The sequence below is a fragment of the Chrysemys picta genome, chromosome 7, assembly GCF_011386835.1.
Source record: "Chrysemys picta bellii isolate R12L10 chromosome 7, ASM1138683v2, whole genome shotgun sequence".
Lineage (NCBI taxonomy): Eukaryota > Metazoa > Chordata > Testudines > Emydidae > Chrysemys > Chrysemys picta.
Genome location: NC_088797.1, coordinates 44,513,644 through 44,536,596, shown reverse-complemented (window position 1 = coordinate 44,536,596; position 22,953 = coordinate 44,513,644). Strand labels below are relative to the sequence as shown.

General features: G+C 38.8%; 1 protein-coding gene across 20 annotated transcripts in view; it reads right to left on the bottom strand.

The window, feature by feature from the left end:
- The window catches only part of PBRM1 (polybromo 1), a 76,228-nt gene that overhangs the window by 31,549 nt on the left and 21,726 nt on the right, over positions 1-22,953 (bottom strand). For all 20 annotated transcript variants that reach the window (XM_065553126.1, XM_008179193.4, XM_065553133.1 and 17 more), the window contains 5 exons: positions 19,304-19,520; positions 8,140-8,281; positions 7,349-7,446; positions 3,903-4,179; positions 1,885-1,990 (listed from right to left, as the gene is read on the bottom strand). In XM_065553126.1, the coding sequence (XP_065409198.1) occupies positions 1,885-1,990; positions 3,903-4,179; positions 7,349-7,446; positions 8,140-8,281; positions 19,304-19,520 (840 nt within the window). The remainder of the gene's footprint in view (positions 1-1,884; positions 1,991-3,902; positions 4,180-7,348; positions 7,447-8,139; positions 8,282-19,303; positions 19,521-22,953) is intronic.

Genomic DNA, 22,953 nt, shown 5'->3' with positions numbered 1-22,953 from the left:
ATTCAAGACTGCACATCAGCCTAAAGTTAAAGACTATAAGGGAAGCCAACACAATAGCACTGAGTGAAATTCTCACCTCAGTTCAGCAGTCATTAAAATCTTCTCTTCATGTGGATTTTTCAAAGCCATTAAAATTCTTTCTTCATGGAGATTTTCACATGTGGGTATGTCTACACTGCAGTTGGGGGTGTGCCTAGCCTGAGCCTCTGCCGGTGCTGCAACATCCACACAGCTATTGTTAGTGCACTAGCTCAAGTCGAACTAGCACAAGTCTCCCTACCAGGTTGAGAGGCACACTCCCAACTGCCGTGACATATCCTAAGAATCCCACTTATTGTGAGTTTTCCCCTCACACAGCAGATTTAAGCTAAACTAGGTAGAATTATTATAGGTAAAATGTAAAATAATGCCTTCAAATGGGGCTACCAATCAGATTAGCTATTTGTTAATACAGGATCAATTGTTATAGCACTACATAGTCTTTGCACTTGGATTCTTCCATATCTATACTTTCTTGGTGGTTTTGCATTTTTATCCTCAATGATGCTTCAATATGGCGTGTGTGCTTTTCTTTTTTAAAAAATACCCTTCTATGCAATTTGCTCATTTACTCAGTTTAGAACTTAACACACACATATGAAAGGAGCAGCACCAACCTGAAATCTGCTCAGTTACTTTTTTTTAAAAGGAGTGAAAAATAGTTCTAAGAACACCACCTACTGCTGAATTTCTCTGCCATTGTAAGGGGATTTACAATAATTTTCTCGTAAAGATGTTTTACTTCTCTTTGTTGCTCTGTGGAAGACCCAAATACTCAACAGGGGAAACTAAGGGTCTGATCCACCCTTATTCATGTTGTATAGTATCTTACTTTGAGTGGTCCCATTAAGATCAGCAGAACTACTCACAGAATAAGATACTATTCAGTATACGATTAAAGGTGGCAGAACATAGCCAGAAATCATTATATACAACGTGTTATCAAATGCATAAAGACATTGAAAAAAAAAAATCAGAGAAAAATATTTTCTCTAATCTCTTTCCCTTACAATAACCAGAGGTGCTACTTATAACAACAGTAGGTGTAAGCATTTTCTAAGAGGTGTGTTGTGTGTTTTGGTTACATTTTTTAAAGTATTCTTCTTTAAACATACTATAAAATTGATAAATAGGGAGACTTACCTTTATATTATGCTAATTTTAACACATAAAAATTCCCATGAAACACTAACAAGGTGATAACAATACTTTGCAATTTTATCACACTCTTCATTTGGGGATCACAAAGCACTTTACACCCATTAATGAATTAAGCCTCAGCTCCCCTGTGTAATAGGTTATATCACCAATTTACAGATGGGAAAATGAGACACAAGGAAGGTAAATGACAAAGTTACAAAGGATGTCTATGGAAACAGAACAGATCTTCTGGCTCCTGGCACTGTTCCTTAATCTGTTTGCACTTTAGCTGCTGCTGAACCATTTTCTGATGTTTCAAAGCTTATGCTTATTATATCTCCAATCAGATGAATGAGGTATGATACCAATAAGTATATTCCAGTTATTGTGAATTTCTCTTCTTCATTCTAACCTAGCCTGTATAGAAAAATTGTTTCATATAGATTCTCTCATTTTGACTTTCCCACCCCCACCTCTTAATTTTAATTTCAGCACGAACACATACCAATATCCACTGCAATTATGATGATATTGAAAATGTAATTCAGTTTTGCAGTTTAGTGTACATTGGATTCAGAAGTGGCACAAGTTATGCAACCTGCCTTGAATGTATGGTAATATGGTTTTCCATTTTAATGTTAATCTGTATCATTTTATTCCATATCAACATTTACCAAGAAGTAGGAATCCACAAGGCTGCCTTACTTAGCTTTAGTTTAGGGGAAGCGATATCATCATCTTCAGGAAGAGGTCCCAGCTCTTTCTTTTTTTCTTTAAGAATCTTCTCTAGGATATGGGCATCATTATATACCTATTAGTCATTAAAGTGTTGAAAGAAAAATAATAAAACAATATTTAGATTATTTGTTTCCTTATGATAATGTAATAGAGTATACCAAGAAAACTCTTAACACAAAAGAGTTAACTCCTTAGTTTCAGTTGAGCACAATATTCTTCGCTTCCACTCTTGAATGATTGTATAGTGTTGCAATATGTTGTTAAAACAACTGGTTCATTCCACCCCAAATGTGTCCGTATTTCAGTGAAGGATGAAATACTTCCTATATGTAATTTTTGTAAAGAACTCTGGGATATTTCAGAAAAAGGCACTATATTAGATCGTTCATAAGTCAAATTTTTTTGAGACTGCATCCCCAAAAGACTGCATCCATTCTTTCCAATGTACAGTATTATCACTGTCAATTTCTACATTATGATCAAAATCCTGTTAAGCCATCTTGGAAAGAATATAAAGATCTTGTTTGTTAACAGTCTGCTGTTGCTGTAGTCATCAGGCAAATATATTTGCAGGACAAGTAAATAAGCGAAGTTCAGGTTGCAACTTGCAGTCATAAGGTTTCATGCCTCTTTGCCAATATAGCTAATCAAACAATCAAATTATTTGCAAATGTAGATGCATGTTCATCACTTGCCACATTAGCCATTTCAATGATCTGATTAAGAACAAGAGACCAGTATTGCTTCTTAAATTTGCTTATGCTGTCCAGCTCAATGGGCTGTATTAATGACTTCAGGTTGTCAAGTAGAAATATGTTTGTAAGCTATATATAGAGTATGTTTGGCATTAGTGAGAAACAACATCTATTGGTATGCACCTTATTAATCATATCTTCCATATTACTCCAGTCACCACGCATTCTAGTTGCCCTCATATAGTAAGTTATCAGTGGTGTTTTACTTTTCTTAAGGCATCAATGATTTCTTTTCCGATCACAAAAGGCCAGAGTATCCAGCTTCTCACTGCCATCGGTAAAGTTGTCAACAATGGAGTATGAATGTATGTTTCTTCTGCTAGCTGTTGACTCAGCTTTACCTGACTAAGGACTGACTATGGACTTCAAGATTTGGTCCATAAATAATAAAGCCACTTAATTCTTTGTCACTTTCTGTTCACTCATCCAAGGTAATTACTTTGTTAAAGGATTTGTATTTCTCTTTTGCATAAACTTCGCAGAATATATATTTAACCATAGTAGATAAATATTTAATTTAATAACGGAGATAATGACCATATGTAAACTATGCAGTTAGACTGCATCTCCATTTTGACAAGATTATAAAAATAACATGGTGGGATTGCATGTTCACCTTTTCTCATCAATTTCTTTATCAAATGCGTTCATTTGAGTAGCTGAAATACCATTTCCACCTACGAGCCCTGCAAAATCATGCTGAGATCTAAGAGCCAAACTGAGTTATTTACATCCAACACATAACCGCATAGTAACAAAAATTCTGAAGATTAAATTAGGTCCCTAGTGACCCCTATGTAATCCAATTGCCTTCAATGGGTTTTCAGGGTGTAAGTTATGGGAACTGAGTAAACAACTGTTTATTATGCACTAGAAGAAAATGGAACAGCTAACTTTTTCTTAGCAGTGTAAGAGCCAACACAGCTAACAGGATGAAAAAATAAATTGTACAGTTAAATGATGTACATTTAAAATGGAAGGTGCTGTGTTTATGTCTGCATATATCTGCAGGCAGAAGCAATATTTAAACACAAAAATATATCTGTACAGAAGTAGTAGTATTCCTGGTTTAGAACAAGTGCTATGATGGGGTGCATATGCTTATTCTGTAACTGTTAGCGTAACCACTGGAAGGAATAACCAGAGATTGACTGTTACAAAATTCTAACACAATTTTGCCTTCTGCAATGAAGCGCGAAGGTAACTGTGCCTGGATAATCTAAACAGTACCTGTGAGCCTTCCTCATTATAGTGCCTTGCATTTCGGAACATTAACCTCATATCTTCTATCATAGCCTCCTCCCCTGAGTATTTTTCACTGCGGATGTTATGCTCAATAATTTTTAAATCCATTGGCTCCAAGATGATTTTATAATAATCTGGATAGTCCTTTTTGGAGGGTTTAACCATAAATAGATCACAGAGTCTTCTGCCTGTGCCAGGCTCTCGAGCTTCAAGAACAACATTATATAAGATTTTCATTCGCTGCTTCTTTATATTCTTTTTACTGTTGGGGAAAAAAGGGGAAAAAAGGTTATTTTTTCTCACCCACACCAGAACAGCCTTTTTCTTTTTGCTGCAAGATACAATGAATGCAATTTTTTAAAAAAACATAGTACCTGTGTATAAAGACCACCACCATGCTAGAAATGTGTGCACGCCAATTTTAAAAACAGTTACAGAATGATGATAGTAGGACCAGAGAATTTGGGACCATAGATAAGTGGAACGCTAGGTGAGCAAGCCAGCTAATTTTAAAACACCACCTATCGTCTTCCTTTGCTCCACTTTGAGATAAAAAAGTTTCCCCAGCATGAAACAAATCACTATTTTCATGAAGTATGCTGCCTTACTCTGAATATCCTCAAATTATGGAATCAGACTCTGCATTTTCAAACCTATAACCTCTATGACTGCACTTACCTATTAGACAAAAAGAATGAATGGGTGGACGCATCATCTTATTTCATAAACTCTTGTGCCTAGATGAAGTAAGTTTCATTTGTAAGACCTAATTTTTTTTTTTTTTAAAGTGGCCTCTAATTCTGAGTTCTTCAATTTTGGGGTGTTCAACTTCACAAACCTTGAGCTTGGTTTTCAGAGGTACTCAAATCAATGAGATCTGTGAATACTTACCACACTGGGAAAAAAAAATATCAAGCCTAAGCTTCTGAAGCTGGACACTCAAAAACTGAGGCAATTTTAAAAAAATTTAGCCCTAAATGACTAGTTCACTGACAAAATGTACTATATACAGAGCATCAAGGGGACTTATGACTTTTCTCCACTTGTAAAAATCTTTCCACATTTCTCACAACATATACTGTATCACAAGGATAAAATATATAGAAGGATAATTCTACAAATTAATAGAAAGTAGCTTCTGAATTGTTTTCATAGGCCGATAGGCTGTGGTGCACAGAACATTCTCCAAGATTGCTGCAGCACAAACATTTCAACATTTAGTTCCTCTCCAATTAAATCATTTTATGCATTTAAAAAAAAAATCTATGCTTGCCAGGACACTCTTGTGAAATGAATCGGCTATTTCATGATGCACTTGGGAACAGCAGACACCACCATTACAAGCAATTAAAAAAACCCAAACCAGAAAACAGATGTAATATGACATAAATCACAATGTGATGGAGAAAGAAAAAGGGTTCCTTAGCTATACAAATTAAAAATCAGCAAGTGCATTTTAAATTTCTTCACTGGCAGGAGATTCAGTTGGAGATTCTCTTAAGTAGCCATGGACAGAGTCAACACAAACTAGACAAACTCTTGAGGTCCCTACATTTCTATGATTGCATGCTTCCCAGTTCCATTTTTAATGTTGGGTCTGATAAAAGTTAATGAGGGGAAAAAATTACAAGGCAGAAATAGCAACACACTCAAGGTTTGGGTCATGCATTTGCACATTGAAAGGGACACTCAAAAGAATTCCCTCATTAACAGGTTGCGTACACCATCAGCCTCCTTCAGGATGTCAGGATATGTTTTACTCGGGCCCTTCACTGTATTTGCTATTCTCTGGAATTCCTCAAAGCTTTTCACCTCCACTAACTGAATTTTCAGTTTATTCTATTCACTTTATCGATTTTTAATCCACTGGGACGTAGTTTTAATGATTGCATTTACAAATCAAAATTCATTTGTACAACTATATCTTTAGCACAGCAACAAAAACAATTGACTTTCTTCACTCTACTGTATTTCATCATTCTAACAGCCCTACTCGTTTTCTTTTCGATTAATTCTTAGATTATTTTTTAAAGGATTTTAATATTCTCTTGTATAAGAGGATCCAATGCAATACATGATTTTAGGGCATGAAGGGCAATTTAATTTGCTTGTGTCAGCAGTATCCACTGATTCTACAAGTCACATAGACTTGCAATTTTTGTGGTCTGTTCCTCGCTGATCTTTATTTGGCACTTTATTCTCTCTCTCTCTGATCACTCAGCTACCTTTCAGGATCTCTTTTCCCCCAATGGTATCACCAAATTGTACCACCTCCTATATGGCTCAGTTACTGGTCTTTTGGCAGAGAAGTTTCTATCTTTGATTGATGACTGCAATCCAGAAAACATGGAGGATGCTGCTACAATTATATAATCATGCTAATAAAAGAATTTCTTGTTTTGATGGCTCTGATCTGGTTTCGCTTTTTTCCAGTCCCTCTCCCTAGCATAACAGCAAACTCAGAACCTGGAAAGTTGATAGTAACAGGCTGGAGCAACAATGGAGGGACCTGAATCTCAGTTTACACCAACAAATTTCACTGTTATGAGGAAGAATGGATGGGTTAGAATCTATCTTTCAAACATGATATTTTTAAACCTACGATCTTAGTGTGGGCATTTATAATGCTTTCAGAGCACTATATCTAGTGTTTTGTTTTGTTGTGTTTTATGTACACAAATTTTAATACTCTACCACCTGCCATAATCATCCTATTCTCTTACATTTGGTCTATTTACATCCTCCTTGGCCATGATGATTCCTGATAGAGTACTTGGGGAATGTGAGGTCAGAAGGAAGGGAGAGGTGGCCCACTGCAACTTTCACGGTGAAAATATACATGATCTGTCCTGATCAGATTTAAAAAAAAAAATCCAGTAATCTTATCCCAGGGAGTTTTCCCCAATCAAAAACCCATATCTTGCAACAGGATTTAAGATTAACAATAAAATGTGAAAACTGAAAATACATTTTTAAAATGAATTTATTTTTCATTCGGAAATTACTAACCAATATTAAAAAGGAGAGTCATGGGTGAGGAAAACAAGGGAAGAGGAGCAACATAATTGTTAGTTACAGATAACGTGTAATAACAAATTACAAGAACTTACAGAGTACTATTTGGACTGAAAATACTATATCTTAAGTGAGAAACACACATAGTATTACATACTGTAATTATGTAAAATGTCAGCGTCATACATTTTAAGAAACTGAAGTATAAATATTCCTGACAGCTATATATTTACATATTAGTAAGAAAATGTCAGTATGGAAAAATAAAACAATTAATTATAACTGATAAATGAGATACGTTTCATGGTTTTAGAATTCATATATGAAGTCTTAAACATCGATGTTTTAATGTTCTTCTATATGACAAATGAAAGCAGCAACAAAAAGATGTCTGTAGAAAAAACAAAAATGCATACCTTTTCCTTTTTGAACTTCCAGTATCAGATGTGGCAGAAGAGATCATACTGTCTCCGTCCTCAATGTCGTCTCTCCTAGCTAGCTCTTTCTTCTTTGCCTGAAAAAGAGCAAATCCCTAGTGTCAGACTCGTTACTGAATGTTCCCAGAATAAATGAATATTAAACAGCTGCACAGATCAGATTCACTGAGAAAGACACAACTACAGCTGTAGGATGCACAAATATTAAAGCACCATTAAAAGATTTCCAATGACTGTAATTCAATGAAAGACATCCGCACAAAAGAAAATTGTATTAAAAATTGACATGAAAATATTTTGAAGAATCAATTCAAGCCAATGCTATTTCAGATTAGCATCTATTTGAACTGCTCTGTTAAATGTTGTAATACACAAAGTGTGTTAGCATCCTCTTATTAAAGTCATTTTAGCTATATTGTATCTGTCAATTTTAAAGATTCTTGTACTTACACTCATAGCTTGATTCTAATCTACTTGCAAACAAAGTAATTTAGAGAAATAACTAAGACGATCCACTCCCCATTCAGCACATTATTTTTGCAGATTTATTTCCTGACAGACAGATGACCCAGCATAGGATGCATTAAGAACTTCTAAACATTAAAATATGTTCAGGATACTTAACCATAAAACTGCATTGTTGAACATACAGAACCACTAATAAATGATCAAATATACTACTGTACATTTAAAAGCTCCAAGAACTACCACCTAAAGAAAATAAATTCATACATATAGTTATCTTGATTGTTTTACTCTTCTCTTTATACCTGCATAACTTGCTGCATTTTCAGTACTCTCTTATAGATGGCGGAATTAGGAACATTGTAGCGTTTGGCATTTTCAAACATTAAGTTCAGATCACACTCCAAGTGGTCTAGAGTTTCATATTCATGGTTCTTCAGTTTGGTTCTGTGGAAAAGACAGACAACTTATGTTGTTTCACAATAGTTCATCACTGTAAAGTAATTATTTCAAATGCTTTTTTTCCAAGTAAGTCAATAACAGAAGAACTCTAATGTGGAGGAATGTGTTCTGATGGTGCCCTGATACCTCAGCATTGCAACTGGACATGCCAAACAAAGGGTTTGGGTTTGGTTTTTGTTTTTTAAAGTGAATTTAGCATTAGGAAAGGTGCCTTACTGACACCTCTGGAGACTCTAGCCCTCTTTTTGTACATAGAATAGATATAGCGTGTGAGGCAGAAGTACAAGTTTCCCCTATAACTGCTCCAACATGCCTGGAAGGACCACCTGCAGTATAAAAAGGTAATTCAATCCCCATTTTCATTGTGAGCATGGTCCTACAAAGCAGTCAGCGCCACATGAAAAATGCTAAGTGCCAATGGCTCCAATTATCGGGAACTGGTGGTGCTCCACATCTTCTTGGATCAGGCTGTCAATTTTTGGCCTCTGCTAAAACTGCCAGCAACAAGCATGTAGATTAGTGCTAACTGCAGTAAAGTTTGTTATGAAAATACTACTAAGAACTGGTCTGAGACCATCAAGTCATTTCATGTCTGGAAACAAATTGCAATCAGACGGCACTCATTTGCAAGCACCTTTTGCTTTCTCCTGTTTCCCCTTGTGTGTTGGAAAAATTGCCACTCAAAAACTTCATCTTCCATCAAGTCCCCCATCAAAACTCACCTCAACTAAAGTGTATACAGAAAACCGGTATCCGCAAAACAGCACACAATACCTGCAAATTGCTAGGCAGCAGACATGCCAAACCCATGGGAAAAAACGTAGAAATTGGGCTTATTTTTGGCTTAATTGGCTTGCGAGTTGTTTATTGGCTAGTTTTTGTCTTCTAGATTGTTGTTTGGTGTAGCTTATTGCTTTTTTTTTTTAATCAGCTCCCGGCAAGCAGGGATAAGGGGGTGCAAGCAGGGGGAAGGGGGGCGAGAGAGTCGGGGTGCACAGCGGGCCCACCACAGTCCCAGACTGCATGCCGGGGGGAACTAGTCACAGAGTGTTGGGGTTTTTAGGGATTGGCTTGTTTTGGCCTTGTTTTGAAATGGGATTGGCTTGATTTGGGGTTTATTGTGAAAGCCAGGGTGCTTATTTACTGCGTGAAAGTTGGCAACTGTGCTAGGCAGGCAGGCAAGTTGTGAGTACTGCTAATGATTGGCTAAAAATTGATCATATCCTATTACTTTTGTTATCCCACCTCCCTCACACCTCATTCCCACCCTGCTCATTTGTCACATCCATCTGATGTGATGTCTTTTAATCTGTAAGTAAGTAGAGAGTGTCATTTATGTTTGTACAGAGCCTACACAATTGGCCCCATAGCTGGTGGAGGCCTCTCGGTGCTACCAGAATATATTTCTTGGGGGAGAAATAAACTCCTGAACCAAGATCCTGAACATTAAGAGGAACAGGAACTTATTTTCTAACATTTTGCTTTAAAATGTATCATTTTAAATCAACACATTCTATTAACACTTTAGGATACTGAATAGCTTGTTAATTTCTTTTAAATCTTTTTTAGCTCACTTTTAATACTCATGAATAAGCAGCAGACTGACTTCTTTTTTTGCAACCCTGCCCACAATCTATACTGCAAGGGTATCACTCTTTTCCATTATAGATTATCAAAATCCACTACTAAGGGGTTTTGGTACAAATTAACTTATGAGCCAAATTCAGTCTTGAATTGCGTGTTGTGCAGTTGCATTAACATCAACTATTTGCCTGGGTGTAAAAAGGGTAGAATTTGGCACAATGCATTCTATATATGTTACTTCAAGATTATTTATTTATTTATTTATTTATTTATTTAAACAACAGACACTAAGCATACAGGATGTTTTTTCAAGTTCTCTTCTATGTGATGTACTTGGTCATTTAATATTCCATATTCATGAAAATATAAGTTTTGTTCCTCTTCTATTTGTCTAGCATCAAACACTATAGGATGCTTTTACTCCAACTAATTAGAAAATTGATGAAGATAGTATGCTTGTTTGTTTTTTTTAAGATAGATCTTGTATAATAAAATATATTAAATTCTTCAAGTCTAACAAAGTTATTGACAAGTATGTGATGTGTGCATGCATGTACATACATACATCCTTGTTGAACATTTAAATATAAAAAGGACAATACACCATTAGACATGTACAAGGCAACACAGGGTAGAAAGTGTCATGGGAAACTGCAAAAGAATGTATGTTTTTAAAAAGAAGGATATTTTAATATTATTCTAAATTTCCCAATTTACATGGGATTATCCAATGTGAAAATGACTAGACACTTATTTGCTTACTGCTTGACTGATAGGATTTACACATGGTATGTAAATCAGATTTGCATTGTCAAGGGAGAAAATGTAAGCATGCAATTTACACTTTTAAAGTGTAATTTTGTTATGTTCTTTGACATCTTTTCCCATAAACTAATTGGGAATCAATTAAGCTAATTATCTAAAATTACTAGTTAGAACTGAATCTATACATGAAAGATTCATCAAAACACTAACTCCAAGTGTCCATTGAGGAGTGCAATGGGAGAGAAGTTCCCACAAATAAACATGCTGCTTCTCTCTCAAGTAATGTGATGGCATCTGATCAATATTTTTTGTTAATACAGGTATGTTGCATCTTATGCGCATTTAACATGTGCGATTTCAGCTTTACGCGGTCAGGGGGGGAAAAAAAGTGCAGGCGATTCCATCAGCATGAGATGCGAATCTGCTGTTCCCACTAAACCACTTTTTGGGGGGGACTTGACAGCAACAGCATGTCTTTAGGCCTTTTCTCCCCTATAATAACCCTGGAGGGTTGGCAAAAAAACAAACAAACAAACAAAAACCCAACAGTTTAAATAGTGCGTATGCCCCGGAGTGTGAAATGGGAGAAGCGAATCTGCTGTTCCCACTACAGTACTCAGTCCCCCTGTGCCTCTCATACTGTGCGCATCTCGCCGCGCTGAGTGAGATTGTACTGTTTAAAGATACAGTATGTATTTTTCGTATAACATGGCCCCTAAACGCAAGCCACCTACTTCATCTGGTGCTCAACCGAAGAAACAGCGATCTGTTCCAATGCTGGAGGAAAAACTGGCTGTTGTGGACTTATTGAGAGACGGTATGTCCATCGCCAACGTGGCGCGTAAATACAGCCGCAACGAATCTAGCATCCGTGCCATCAAGATTCGAGAGAGAGAAATTCATCAAACTGTGGCATCAAGTGCTCCAGGAACTGCTAAGGTGACGAGCCATGTGCGTGATAAGACTTTAGTGAAGACTGAAAAGGCATTAAACTTATGGCTGGAAGACATGAACCATAAATGTGTGCCTATCAATGGCAACATGTTGCGAGAAAAGGCTCTTAGCATCTATGCGCTGTTCAAACCTCCCGCCGAAGAGGGACAGCCTTCTGATAAGAAGGAATTCAAAGCCAGCCAAGGTTGGCTTAACAGTTTTAGGAACCGCTTCAACCTCAAAAACGTGCAGACTACTGGTGAAGCTGCATCTGCCAATGAGGAGGCAGCAAAAGCCTACCCCGAACAATTAAAGAAAATCATAGAGGAAAGGGGCTATCTTCCAGAACAAGTTTTTAATGCTGACGAGACTGGGCTCTTCTGGAAAAAAATGCCCACCCGCACTTACATTTCGAAATCAGAAAGACAAGCCCCTGGCTTCAAAGCAGCTAAAGACCGTGTGACTGTGTTGCTTTGTGGCAATGCGGCTGGGCATTTAATAAGGCCGGGCTTGCTCTACAGGGCTGCAAATCCCCGTGCCCCAAAAGGCAAGAACAGAAATCTCCTGCCTGTGTTCTGGCAATCAAATAAAAAGGCTTGGGTGACGGTAGCATTATTTCTGGATTGGTTCCACAAGTGTTTCATTCTGGAGGTCAAGCAGTACATTGAAGAGAAAGGACTTGACTTTAAAGGGTTGCTGATCATAGACAATGCTCCTGGCCACCCTGCGGCACTGTGGTTTGTGCATAACGACGTTGAAGTTGTTTTTCCTCCCCCCCATACCACCTCCATCCTCCAACCTCTCGACCAAGGCGTCATTAGCTGTTTCAAGGCCACATACACGAGGCTTACATTCTCACGGATCCTTACTGCTATGGAAGCTGATCCAAATGTTAATGTGATGGAGTGTTAGAAGTCCTTCAACACTGCTGATTGCATCATTTATATTAAACAGGCAATGGATGCAATCAAGCCTGAAACAGTCAATGCATGTTGGCGAAACCTATGGGAAGACTGTGTGAATGATTTTAAGGGTTTCCCGACCATTGACAAAGAAGTGAAACTCATTGTTCATGTGGCCAGGCAAGTGGGTGGTGATGGCTTCATCGACATCCTCAAGGAAGAAATTGAGGAATTAATTGAGGGCCATAGAGAAACATTGACTAACAAAGAGTTAGAGGAACTGATAAAAATTGTCTACAGAAGACAAAGATGATGACGAACAGGAAGAGCCAGCAACTTGGAATCTTCATAAATTTTCTGAAATGTTCCAAGCAGCGAAACACTTGAATGATTTAATTTCTAATATGATCCTTCTATGGAATGAAGCCTCAAAATCACACGTAGTATTACAGATGATTTGAGACTGTACCAAGAAATGTTTGAGGAGCTCAAGAGACAACAGCGACAGTTGCCAATCACCATGTTTTTAAAGAAAAAACCAGCAGCAGCAGCAGAGCCTACACAATCAACTTCTCGAGCTGAACCAGAGCCAACCACTTCGTCTACGACTCGCTCTCCGTCACTCCTGGATCGACATCAAGCCCTGAGGACTCAATGATAGTGTTGTCAAGGGAAGAGGAAGACTAATCATTCGTGTGTGTACAGAACAAGACTAGCAAGAATATCCAGGCTGACTGGTGACTGTTCAGGTTTACAGTACTGTACTGTTTTCATTTTTTATTCTTCTGTCTCTCTGTTATTAAAAATACTGTAAAATTATATTTTGCATATGTAGTCTTTACTATATACTGTACTGTACATTGCTGTATACAATACATAGTACTGTACAGGGTTGTATACACAAAACCGTACTTTATGGGTGATTTAAGGGATTTTCAAGGGTCATTTCATGTGTAGCATTGGCATACCGTAAGCACATGAGCAGCACTCTTAAAAATCAGGCGCTTGTTGTCTGCATATAATGGGTGATAAAGGAGGTTATTCACCTAAGTTGGGGTGGGCAAACTTTTTGGCCTGAGGGCCACATCAGGGAATAGAAATTGTATGGCAGACCATGAATGCTCACAAAATTGGGGTTGGGGTGCGGGAGGAGGTGAGGGTTCTGGTTGGGGGTGCGGGCTCTGGGGTCGGGCTGAGGATGAGAGTTTTGAGGTACAGGAGGGTGCTCTGTGCTGGGATCGAGGGGTTTGGAGAGTGGGAGGGGGATCAGAGCTGGGGCAGGGGGTTAGGGAGTGGGGAGAGGCTCAGGTGTGCAGGCTCCAAACGGCGCTTACCTCAAGCGGTTCTTGGAAGCAGTGGCATGTCCCTTCTCCGGCTCCTATCCGGAGGCGCAGCCCCATCGGCAGGCACTGCCCCTGAAGTTCCCATTGGAGCACTTAGGAGCCGGAGTGGGTCCATGCTGCAGCTTCCAGGAGCCACGTGGAGCAGGCTCCAGTTGGAGCGCTAGGGCGGGGCCGAGCCGCGTGGTGCAGGCCCTGACCCAGTGCCCCAGCCGGAGCAGGGTCATACCGCGTAGTGCGGCCCCCGACCCAGCGCCCCAGCTGGAGCACCGGAGCAGGGCTGAGCTGCGTGGTGCAGCCCCCAATTCATCGCCCCGGCTGGAACGCCAGAGCGGCCCCTGACACAGTGCCCCAGCTGGAGCGCCAGAGCGGCCCCTGACCCAGCGCCCTGGCTAGAGCACCGGAGTGAGGCAAGCCCCAGATCCCGCTCCCCAGCGGGAGCTCGCAGGCCGGCCATAGTTTGCCCACCCCTGACCTAAGTACTTTTAACAAATCTAATTCTATTCAAAGTTAATAAAACTTAAGTATCATGACTTTTCCAGCTCTACAGAATGAGATATGCCTTCAGCAGAAAATTAAATACCCCAACTTTGCTACTTTAGGTGGTAATAGAACCTTTTCATTTGCTTATTTTGTACAGTGAGGCTTAAACTAGCCAAAATCATAACCCTATTCAGCAATGCACCACTGTAACTCAATAAACCATATGTATGCTAACCTTTATATAAAGAAAACCCAAGAAAAATCTAAAGTACATGGTTGATGGTGTTGGTAATGGAAAGATTTCAAAGGATGAGCTCAAGAACAAGTTTAGTCTCTTCTGATCCAACCTCAAAAGATCCCAAGGGTATACTGGAAACATGTACTGCATTTGAAAATCCATCCCTCTTAAACAAAATGAGAAAGATCAGTTTGCTGCTGAAATCTGGGACCAGCTTTAAAGTCTAATGAGCCCAAATTAACCTTGGCATGACATCTTCCTTCTTTTGGACCTCTATCTGATTAGAATGTGAAAGGAACTGAATCAGCACTCAATCCATCACAAGTTCTTCCAGTAGCTGATCACTCTTTCATTTGTGAAATTTAAGGACAAAACAATAACTGCTCCACATTCAAACAGACAGTCAATCTGTCTAGGTATGTCCTGGAAACAGCGTTCTAATGAACAAATTGCACATTACCTATTTTTCCTTATTCTGAAGACATACCATGTGAAGAATCCTTGGAAAATGCAAAAAGCTAAGGAAGGATTAAACATCAAAATCTTGTTCAATAAAACATACATTTAGAACCGTGCGTGTCTGACCTCCGCCTCTGAGTGAAAGAATTCAAGGAAGAAGAATGCTGTCTCTTTTTCTTGAAGAAGATAGACAACACTGGGGAAACACACATGACCAAGGAAGCAAAAGAATAGAACAAACTATTCTAAGTGGTTTTTGAAATGCCAAACTCTTTTTTATACCACATTAAAGATCACACATACACACACACACACACGCACGAGTATGAATATGCACTGGAAACATTTGCTAAAGTATTAAAAATAAGTTATACAAACTTTTACTTAATAGCATGTTACAAAAAATATGTGTACAAAGCTTTGCTAGTAATCTGACTAAAAGGAAAGGAAACTTTATAAAGCTCAAAAAGCTGTGAATATTTACTTTATTCAAACATCAGTTCCCATTAAATGCCACCCTTTTCCTCATCATTCACGTGAACTGTCATGTTTTATTCCTCTATTTGCTGTAACTACTTCACTTTTAAATTACAGATCAAAATGTGTTTGACCAGCTGGTAACATTTACTATACCATTATATAAATACAGTCCTATATTAATGTAAATCTGAAGGATGAGACGCTAATCACACAAAAATTGAGTAAATAGCTTCCAAGAAAATCTTAACACTCTCCCTGTACATATGCATTGCAATACAATGTTTGGATGTTATCCATTCACACAAAAATAGGAATTGGGATATCTGCTTACGGTGGTGGTGGTGGTAGGGTTTTGTTGATTAGTTTATTTTTCAAGTATTCTTAATTTAGGAGCATGCTACAACTTGGCCATAACATTTTGTGGTAGCCAGACAGATTTTTCGACTTAACTGACTCCTGTCCATGATTTATCACAACCCTGCACAGGATTTGCTTTATGATTTTTGGGAGGTGGGGAAAGGGAGGAGGCAGCATGATTATTCTTAGGACATGTGCAACTCCCTCTTCCCCATCTCCCAATTTAATACATTAAAAAGTGGTAGTGGCTAGAAGATTCTCACAAACTTTCAGCTTTTTTTTGTTGTGGAAAATGAACTCATCCGCTTCTCTTCGGTTTCATAGTTGCCAGCATTTTAAAATTTTATTCAAAGGACAATTATTTAAAGTAAACTGAAGTCCATTTCCCAGGTGACTGTGTTCATATTATGGTGATTTTTAAACTATTTCCTGTCTGTTCCTCCAATTATTTAACTATAGAATCCAGAGTAGCCAGCAATATTAACTTAAATTCTCAGAATAACTACCCCAGCGGCCTTTACCAAACTTACAGAAACCAATGTCTGCCAGATATATTCAATAAAAATGAGTATGAGTTAGCTATTTTATCACAGCAAATGTAAATTTGTGTTTTTTCTGATTCCCTTTCTTCCAGCCCCTATTTATCCCCTTTCTTTCCTTCTATGCCTAACACAATCAACTCCATACTATCTACTGTTTCTTTCTTCTGTACTCTCTCAGATAAGATGCATCCCGTTACACTTATTCTTTCTCTTTCATACTCGCTTTATTCTCTGTTAGTCATACTTGCTCTCTTCCAAACTACGCTCTCTTCTACTCCTCTCATCCTTCTTCTGTTCTGTTTGCTTTGCTCCCACCTTTCTTTCTGCCTTGTTCTCTACTCAGTCTGTCCTCAAGTCCACTAGACAATACCATCTCTCTCAATATACTGTGCCAGGACTCTTTTTCCAGATGCTACGACAGCTCAACAAAAGAGCCAGTTCTGTTGCCGGCAGCTAGCTGGGAGGGAACTTGCTGTCAGAGGACTAATGCCATCAGCAGCACCACAAGTAACACTATTTCCCACATCCAAACATGGTCATGAATCCACTCTAAGCTCAGAAGACTGTTTCACAGGCTTATAAGACCATCGTCGGGAGTGACTGGGTTGGGTAAAATGTAAATAACTGTTTCTTTTAAACGGACACTCACTATGACCAATTCTCTCCACTAGTAATCAGCTTTATGCTTTCAAGGCTACAGGGTTTTTTTTCATTTCAGAGAGAACTTGAAATTAGCCTTAACATTTATAATGCCCCCCAAAATTTGGGGACCTGGGGATGGAGAAGGGAGAATGAGTGAGCATGGCCACAAGCTTCATGGACCCTCTGGGACCTCTCTGGCAATATGTCTAGCTCAGAGCTTCTCAACCAGGGGTACGCGTACCGCTGGGGGTATGTAGAGGTCTTCCAGGGAGTACATCAACTCATCTAGACATTTACCTAGCTTTACAACAGGCTACATAAAAAGCACTAGCAAAGTCACTACAAACTAAAATTTCATACAGACAATTACTTGTTTATAATGTTCTATATACTATACACTGAAATGTAAGTACAATATTTATATCCCAATTGTTTAATAATTATATAGTAAAAATGAGAAAGTAAACAATTTTTCAGTAGTAATGTGCTGTGACACTTTTGTATTTTTATGTCTGATTTTGTAAGTAAGTAGTTTTTAAGTGAGATGAAACTTGGTGGTAGGCAACTCTAATTAGACTCCTGAAAGGGGTACAGTAGTCTGAAAAGGTTGAGACTCTCTCTGAGTGCAGAGAGAGAAGGGCCTGGCTGCAGGGAACTAGAGCAGAGTACCTGGGTGGAGCAGGGCTGGGGAAAGGCTGGGGAGCTCCAGCCTGGAAAGCCCCAGCCTGCGGGCTAGTGTTAGGCCAGGAGGTACTGGGGGTTGCAGAGGGCAGCCCAGAGATAGGCCAAGGCAGCAGGCCCAAACCCAACCTTGTCTGTGATGAGAAGGCTGATACTGCAGCCTGCCCCAGGGAGTGGGGCTAGATGGTGACTGGCAGTAGCCTGACACTGAGGCAAGGTGGGGTTAGTGGATGGGGGTTCCCCTGGGAGGGGAGACCTAGAGTGTGGGTACTGCCAGGGGGCAGCACCCAGAGCAAGGGGCACCGGGGTCCTGGAAGGGACACGGGGGCTCAGAAGTAGAGAGCAAGGCAGATCACCAGCCTGCAGAGGGCGCTCCGGAGGCTGGGTCGAGCTAATTCCCTGAGAGACCAGCAGGAGGCGCCGCAGGGGTGAGTCTGCTCGTGTTACAGACCTGAAGAGGTCTTCTGGTCCAGTCCTCTGCACTCATGACAGTCTACATAATACTCAGTCCTATCACTGACAGGTGTTTGTCTAGCCTGGTCTTAAAAATCTCTAATGACAGATTCCACAACCTCCCTAGGCAATTTATTCCAGTGCTTAACTCTGCAAGTCTTTATATAGTTAAATTCACACGTATTTAAGTATGCACATGTGCCTTTGGAAGAATTTTTGTGCATACAAATATGCAAAGATTACATGGTAATTTAAGTGTTGATTGAATATAATCCAAGATTTAACCAAGGTGCAGGAGACAGATAAATACTACATTTCACCTGTCAGTGAACAAGATAAAGCTAATATGAAAATTCACTTTTGATATATACAGCGTACATGAATTTCAGGCCCTTCTCTCCAGTTTGAATAAAAAAAAAATATTTACACAGCACCAAGGTGCATTAATTACTTCCATAAGCAATGTAATTGTTGCAACAGTATTATAGGGGGGGGAGGTGTATATATAAAATATGAAAAAATGAAGATATTGTACAGCAAAAAGAACCATGGGCCAGACTGAGATCTCAGTTACAATAAATTACAAGCAAAGTAACTCCTTTGAAGTCATTATGTATTATTACACCAAAGAATGTAACAATTTACACCTTGGTGGTTGTCTAAGCAGAGGGACAAAGACAGAATGACCAGAGATAAAACCATCTTCTTGCTCCTATACAAGTGTCTAACAAGGTCCAGGACAAACAACAATATGGGTGTTGTGTGGAAGCTTGTTATATCACTAGCCATTCTGTACCTGTTTGGTAAAAAGATATCTCAACCTTCAGGATTCTGAGTCCTACACCTTAATGTCAATTAAAACAAATGAAAAAACACAAACAGAAGGCATCTTCAAAGGAAGGTCAGAAGGTGGCTATAGATCAATTTGAAAGGCAAAATACATGGAATTCTTTGAACTACTTAATCGATGACAGCAGTTGCAGAACTAATCCACGTAACATATAGTAACCGTACGGATCTGCTTACCAAGATATATCTATCTAAATATAAAACAAGAATTAGTTCATGGTATAATAGGCCAGAAATGAAAGAAGCTCTTCAATGTGCTCAAGCCCAGCAAATATAGTTTATACTCCATATTTTCTTACCTGATTTGCTTCAATGAAACAGGCATTTTGATTTGCTGATAATAATCTGGATATTTTTTCTTGGAAGGCAAATGGAAAAAGGGTTCTGATATAAGCTGACCCTGGTTATTTCGGCAGTTTCTAACCGTATCATAAAGCTGATAAAGAGGGTTAGAAGTATCCATAAAGGAAGTGATGCTCTCTGCTTCAGACTCTCCTTCTTCATAACGGGCAGCAGCTGTAAAAAAGAAAGAAGGAAGTAGAGAAACCGAAGGGCAATCAAATAAAGCTCTGTTGTTTTGACTATTTGACTTTAAAAATAATAAATGAGGTAATGCCTGACCCACATGTGAGAGAATTTACCCACTTTTTAATACTCTGATTTATAACTTTGGGAGGGACATCATATGCTAGCTGATGTTTCTGGATGACCAGGTAATAAAGTAGCCAAAACTTTTTTTTCTATGTACACATTAGATCCATTGGGTTAGGACAGTCAAAAGCAGTCAGATGTGATGCTGGCTGTACCACTCCCTTGTGTACTGCTGGCTATGAAACTGATGTCTCTTAATCATGTCAACCCAAAGAGCCACTGGCTCAGAGGAACTTTGACTTGGCAAGCAGATTGCGTGCTTTACCAGATGCAGACCTCATGCCTTTAACGCCATCAGATGGGATTACTGTAATGTGCTGTACCTGAGAATACAGACTAAGACCATTCAAACACCAACTGGTGAAGAAAACAGCTGTCTGCTTGTTTGATAACCAAGCCAACAACATTAAATTACAATTATAGAATTGTATTATTGCCATTACGCTACAGGGTTGCATTCTGTACTTTTCTAAATGGAAATGACTGCACACGTGAGTGAAGGAAAGTAAGAACACACACATGAGTGTTACAAAATATCATGGACAGGAGCAATCCACTGTTGGTGAGGCATAATATCTGTTGCATATAAGAAAGATGCTGAAGGAATCCTTTAGGGAAAGGAGGAATAATTCATCAAATGACATAGGAAATATTTATAAACCCAATTAAAGGCGGTTACAAACCCCTTGTGCTGCAAGCATACGTTAAAATCTTTAGAAATGCTAGAAAGTGAGATAATTTGCAAAACCTATGAACATCTAATAACATGGTGTGGACAACAGGGCACTCCTCTTACACATCTCCAGACATTCATGAGCATAAAGGGACTTGATTACCTTCCCCATGGGAATATATATAACTTTAAACTGAGGTGTCCCATTACAAAATACTAATGGACTACAGGAACAATTCTTTGGATTATCCTAAGAATTTAAACATATAATAATCAGTTCCAATAGAGAGTTTTCCATGTGTGAGCCCATAGATATCTTCAACACTTAGTGTTAGAGCACTCATGTTTGTGAAATAATCATTCTTTCTCTCTCAAACTTGCATAAATCCAAGCAGCTGTTTTTTAAACGTGATCATTACTCAACAAGGGACCCAAAAAAAAAAAAAAAAAAAAAAAGCTATTTACTTTTTCAGAAGTCCTGGAACTAATGTAAACAGTGCCATTTTATCAAATATAGCTTATGCTTGGATTGAACTGATGATTTACATATTAAGATTTAATGTTCACATGGATATGGAAATATGCATAATGGAGACAGAATGAGAAATCTGTACTAGTTTTTATTTTCTGTGTCTATAGGTACTCACTTAAATGTTTAATAATAAAGAAATTTGCAAGCCTCAAAATCCTGTGAAGTAGGGGAAACTGAAGCTCAAAGCTAACAAGCACATTTTCAGAAAATAGTCACTGATTTTAGAGAGATGCTCTAGCTCCACCAGAAACATGGGCTTGATGTAAGAATCACTTGGTGAAGTTGTGACCTGTGTCATGCGGGAGGCAGGGCCAGCTCCAGGCACCAGCCCAGTAAGCAGGTGCTTGGGGCGGCCAATGGGGGGGGGGGGGCCACGTCCGGTTCTTTGGCGGCAATTCAGCGGCGGGTCCCTCTCTCCCTCTTGGAGAGAAGGACTCCCCACCGAATTGCTGCCGAAGACTGAAGCGGCGGTGGTAGAGCAGATCGCGATCACGGCTTCTTTTTTTTTTTTTGCTGCTTGGGGTGGCAAAAACCCTGGAGCCGGCCCTGGCAGGAGGTCTGACTAGAAATCATAACGGTGCTTTGTAGCCTTAAAAGATTATGAATCTGTGAATGTCGTGTGCATTGATTGAAGGGCACTCAATGTGAGACATCTTGTGCCTGATTTCGGATGTGCCAAGGATCTACAACTGAAAGTTTTGTTCTAAGCGACTTGTCTAAGGTTAAACAAACAGTGGTTGGAACAGATGGGAACAGAATTCACTACAAGAGTGGAAATTAGTAAACCGAGGCTGGGATTTTCATATGCGCCCAAGGGAGTTAGTTTAAGTGATTAAGTTCAAAATAAATCTATACATTTATGTGTGGAGAAATGTTCTCAAGTTTCTTCTTAAATTATCACATCTGGACTGAAGAGCTTATACTAATAAAGGTACCACAGAGGAAGCAACAAAGACTACATAAAGTCTGAGGGTTGTCCTACTTAGGACTCACTTAGGCCACTTTCCTTTGATTGGTACCTAAACTTATGATCCATAATATGTTTTTTAATGGTATTTCCCCCCTCACCCCAAATCTATAAACTTCAGGACTAAGACTCACGAAAGTGATACTAACAAGAAATTATTTTTTATAATTGCTTGACAACGCTAATCATGATTAATTGTGCAATAAAAAAAACCTAATCATGATTAATCGCACTGTTAAACAATAATAGAATACCATTTAAATATTTTTGATGTTTTCCACATTTTCAAATATATTGATTTAATTTACAACACAGAATACAAAGTGTACAATGCTCACTTTAATTTTTTTGATTACAAGTATTTTCACTTTAAAAAAAACAAAGAAATAGTATTTTTCAATTCACTTAATACAAGTACTATAGTGCAATCTCTTGAACTTACAAATATAGAATTATGTAAAAAAAAGTCATTCAAAAATAAGACAGTGTAAAATTTTAGAGCCTGCAGGTCCATTCAGTCCTACTTCTTGTTCAGCCAATCGCTCAGACAAACAAGTTTGTTTACATTTGCAGGAGATAATGCTGCCCGCTTCTTGTTTACCATGTCACCTGAAAGTGAGAATAGGGGTTGGCATGGCACTGTTGTAGCTGGCGCCGCAGGATATTTATGTGCCAGATGCAATAAAGATTCGTATGTCCCTTCATGCTTCAACCACCTTTCCAGAGGACATGTGTCCACACTGATGATGGGTTCTGCTCGATAATAATCCAAAGCAGTGTGGACCGACGCACGTTCATTTTCATTATCTGAGTCAAATTCCACCAGCAGAAGGCAGATTTTCTTTTTTGGTGATTCGGGTTCTGTAGTTTCCGCATTGGAGTGTGGCTCTTTAAGACTTCTGAAAGCATGCTCTACACCTCATCCCTTTCAGATTTTGGAAGGCACTTCAGATTCTTAAACCTTGGGTTGAGTGCTGTAGCTATCTTCAGAAATCTCACATTGGTACCTTCTTTCAGTTTTGTGAAATCTGCAGTGAAAGTGTTCTTAAAATGAACAACATGTGCTGGGTCATCATCCGAGACTGCTATAACATGAAATATGTGGCAGAATGCTGGTAAAACAGAG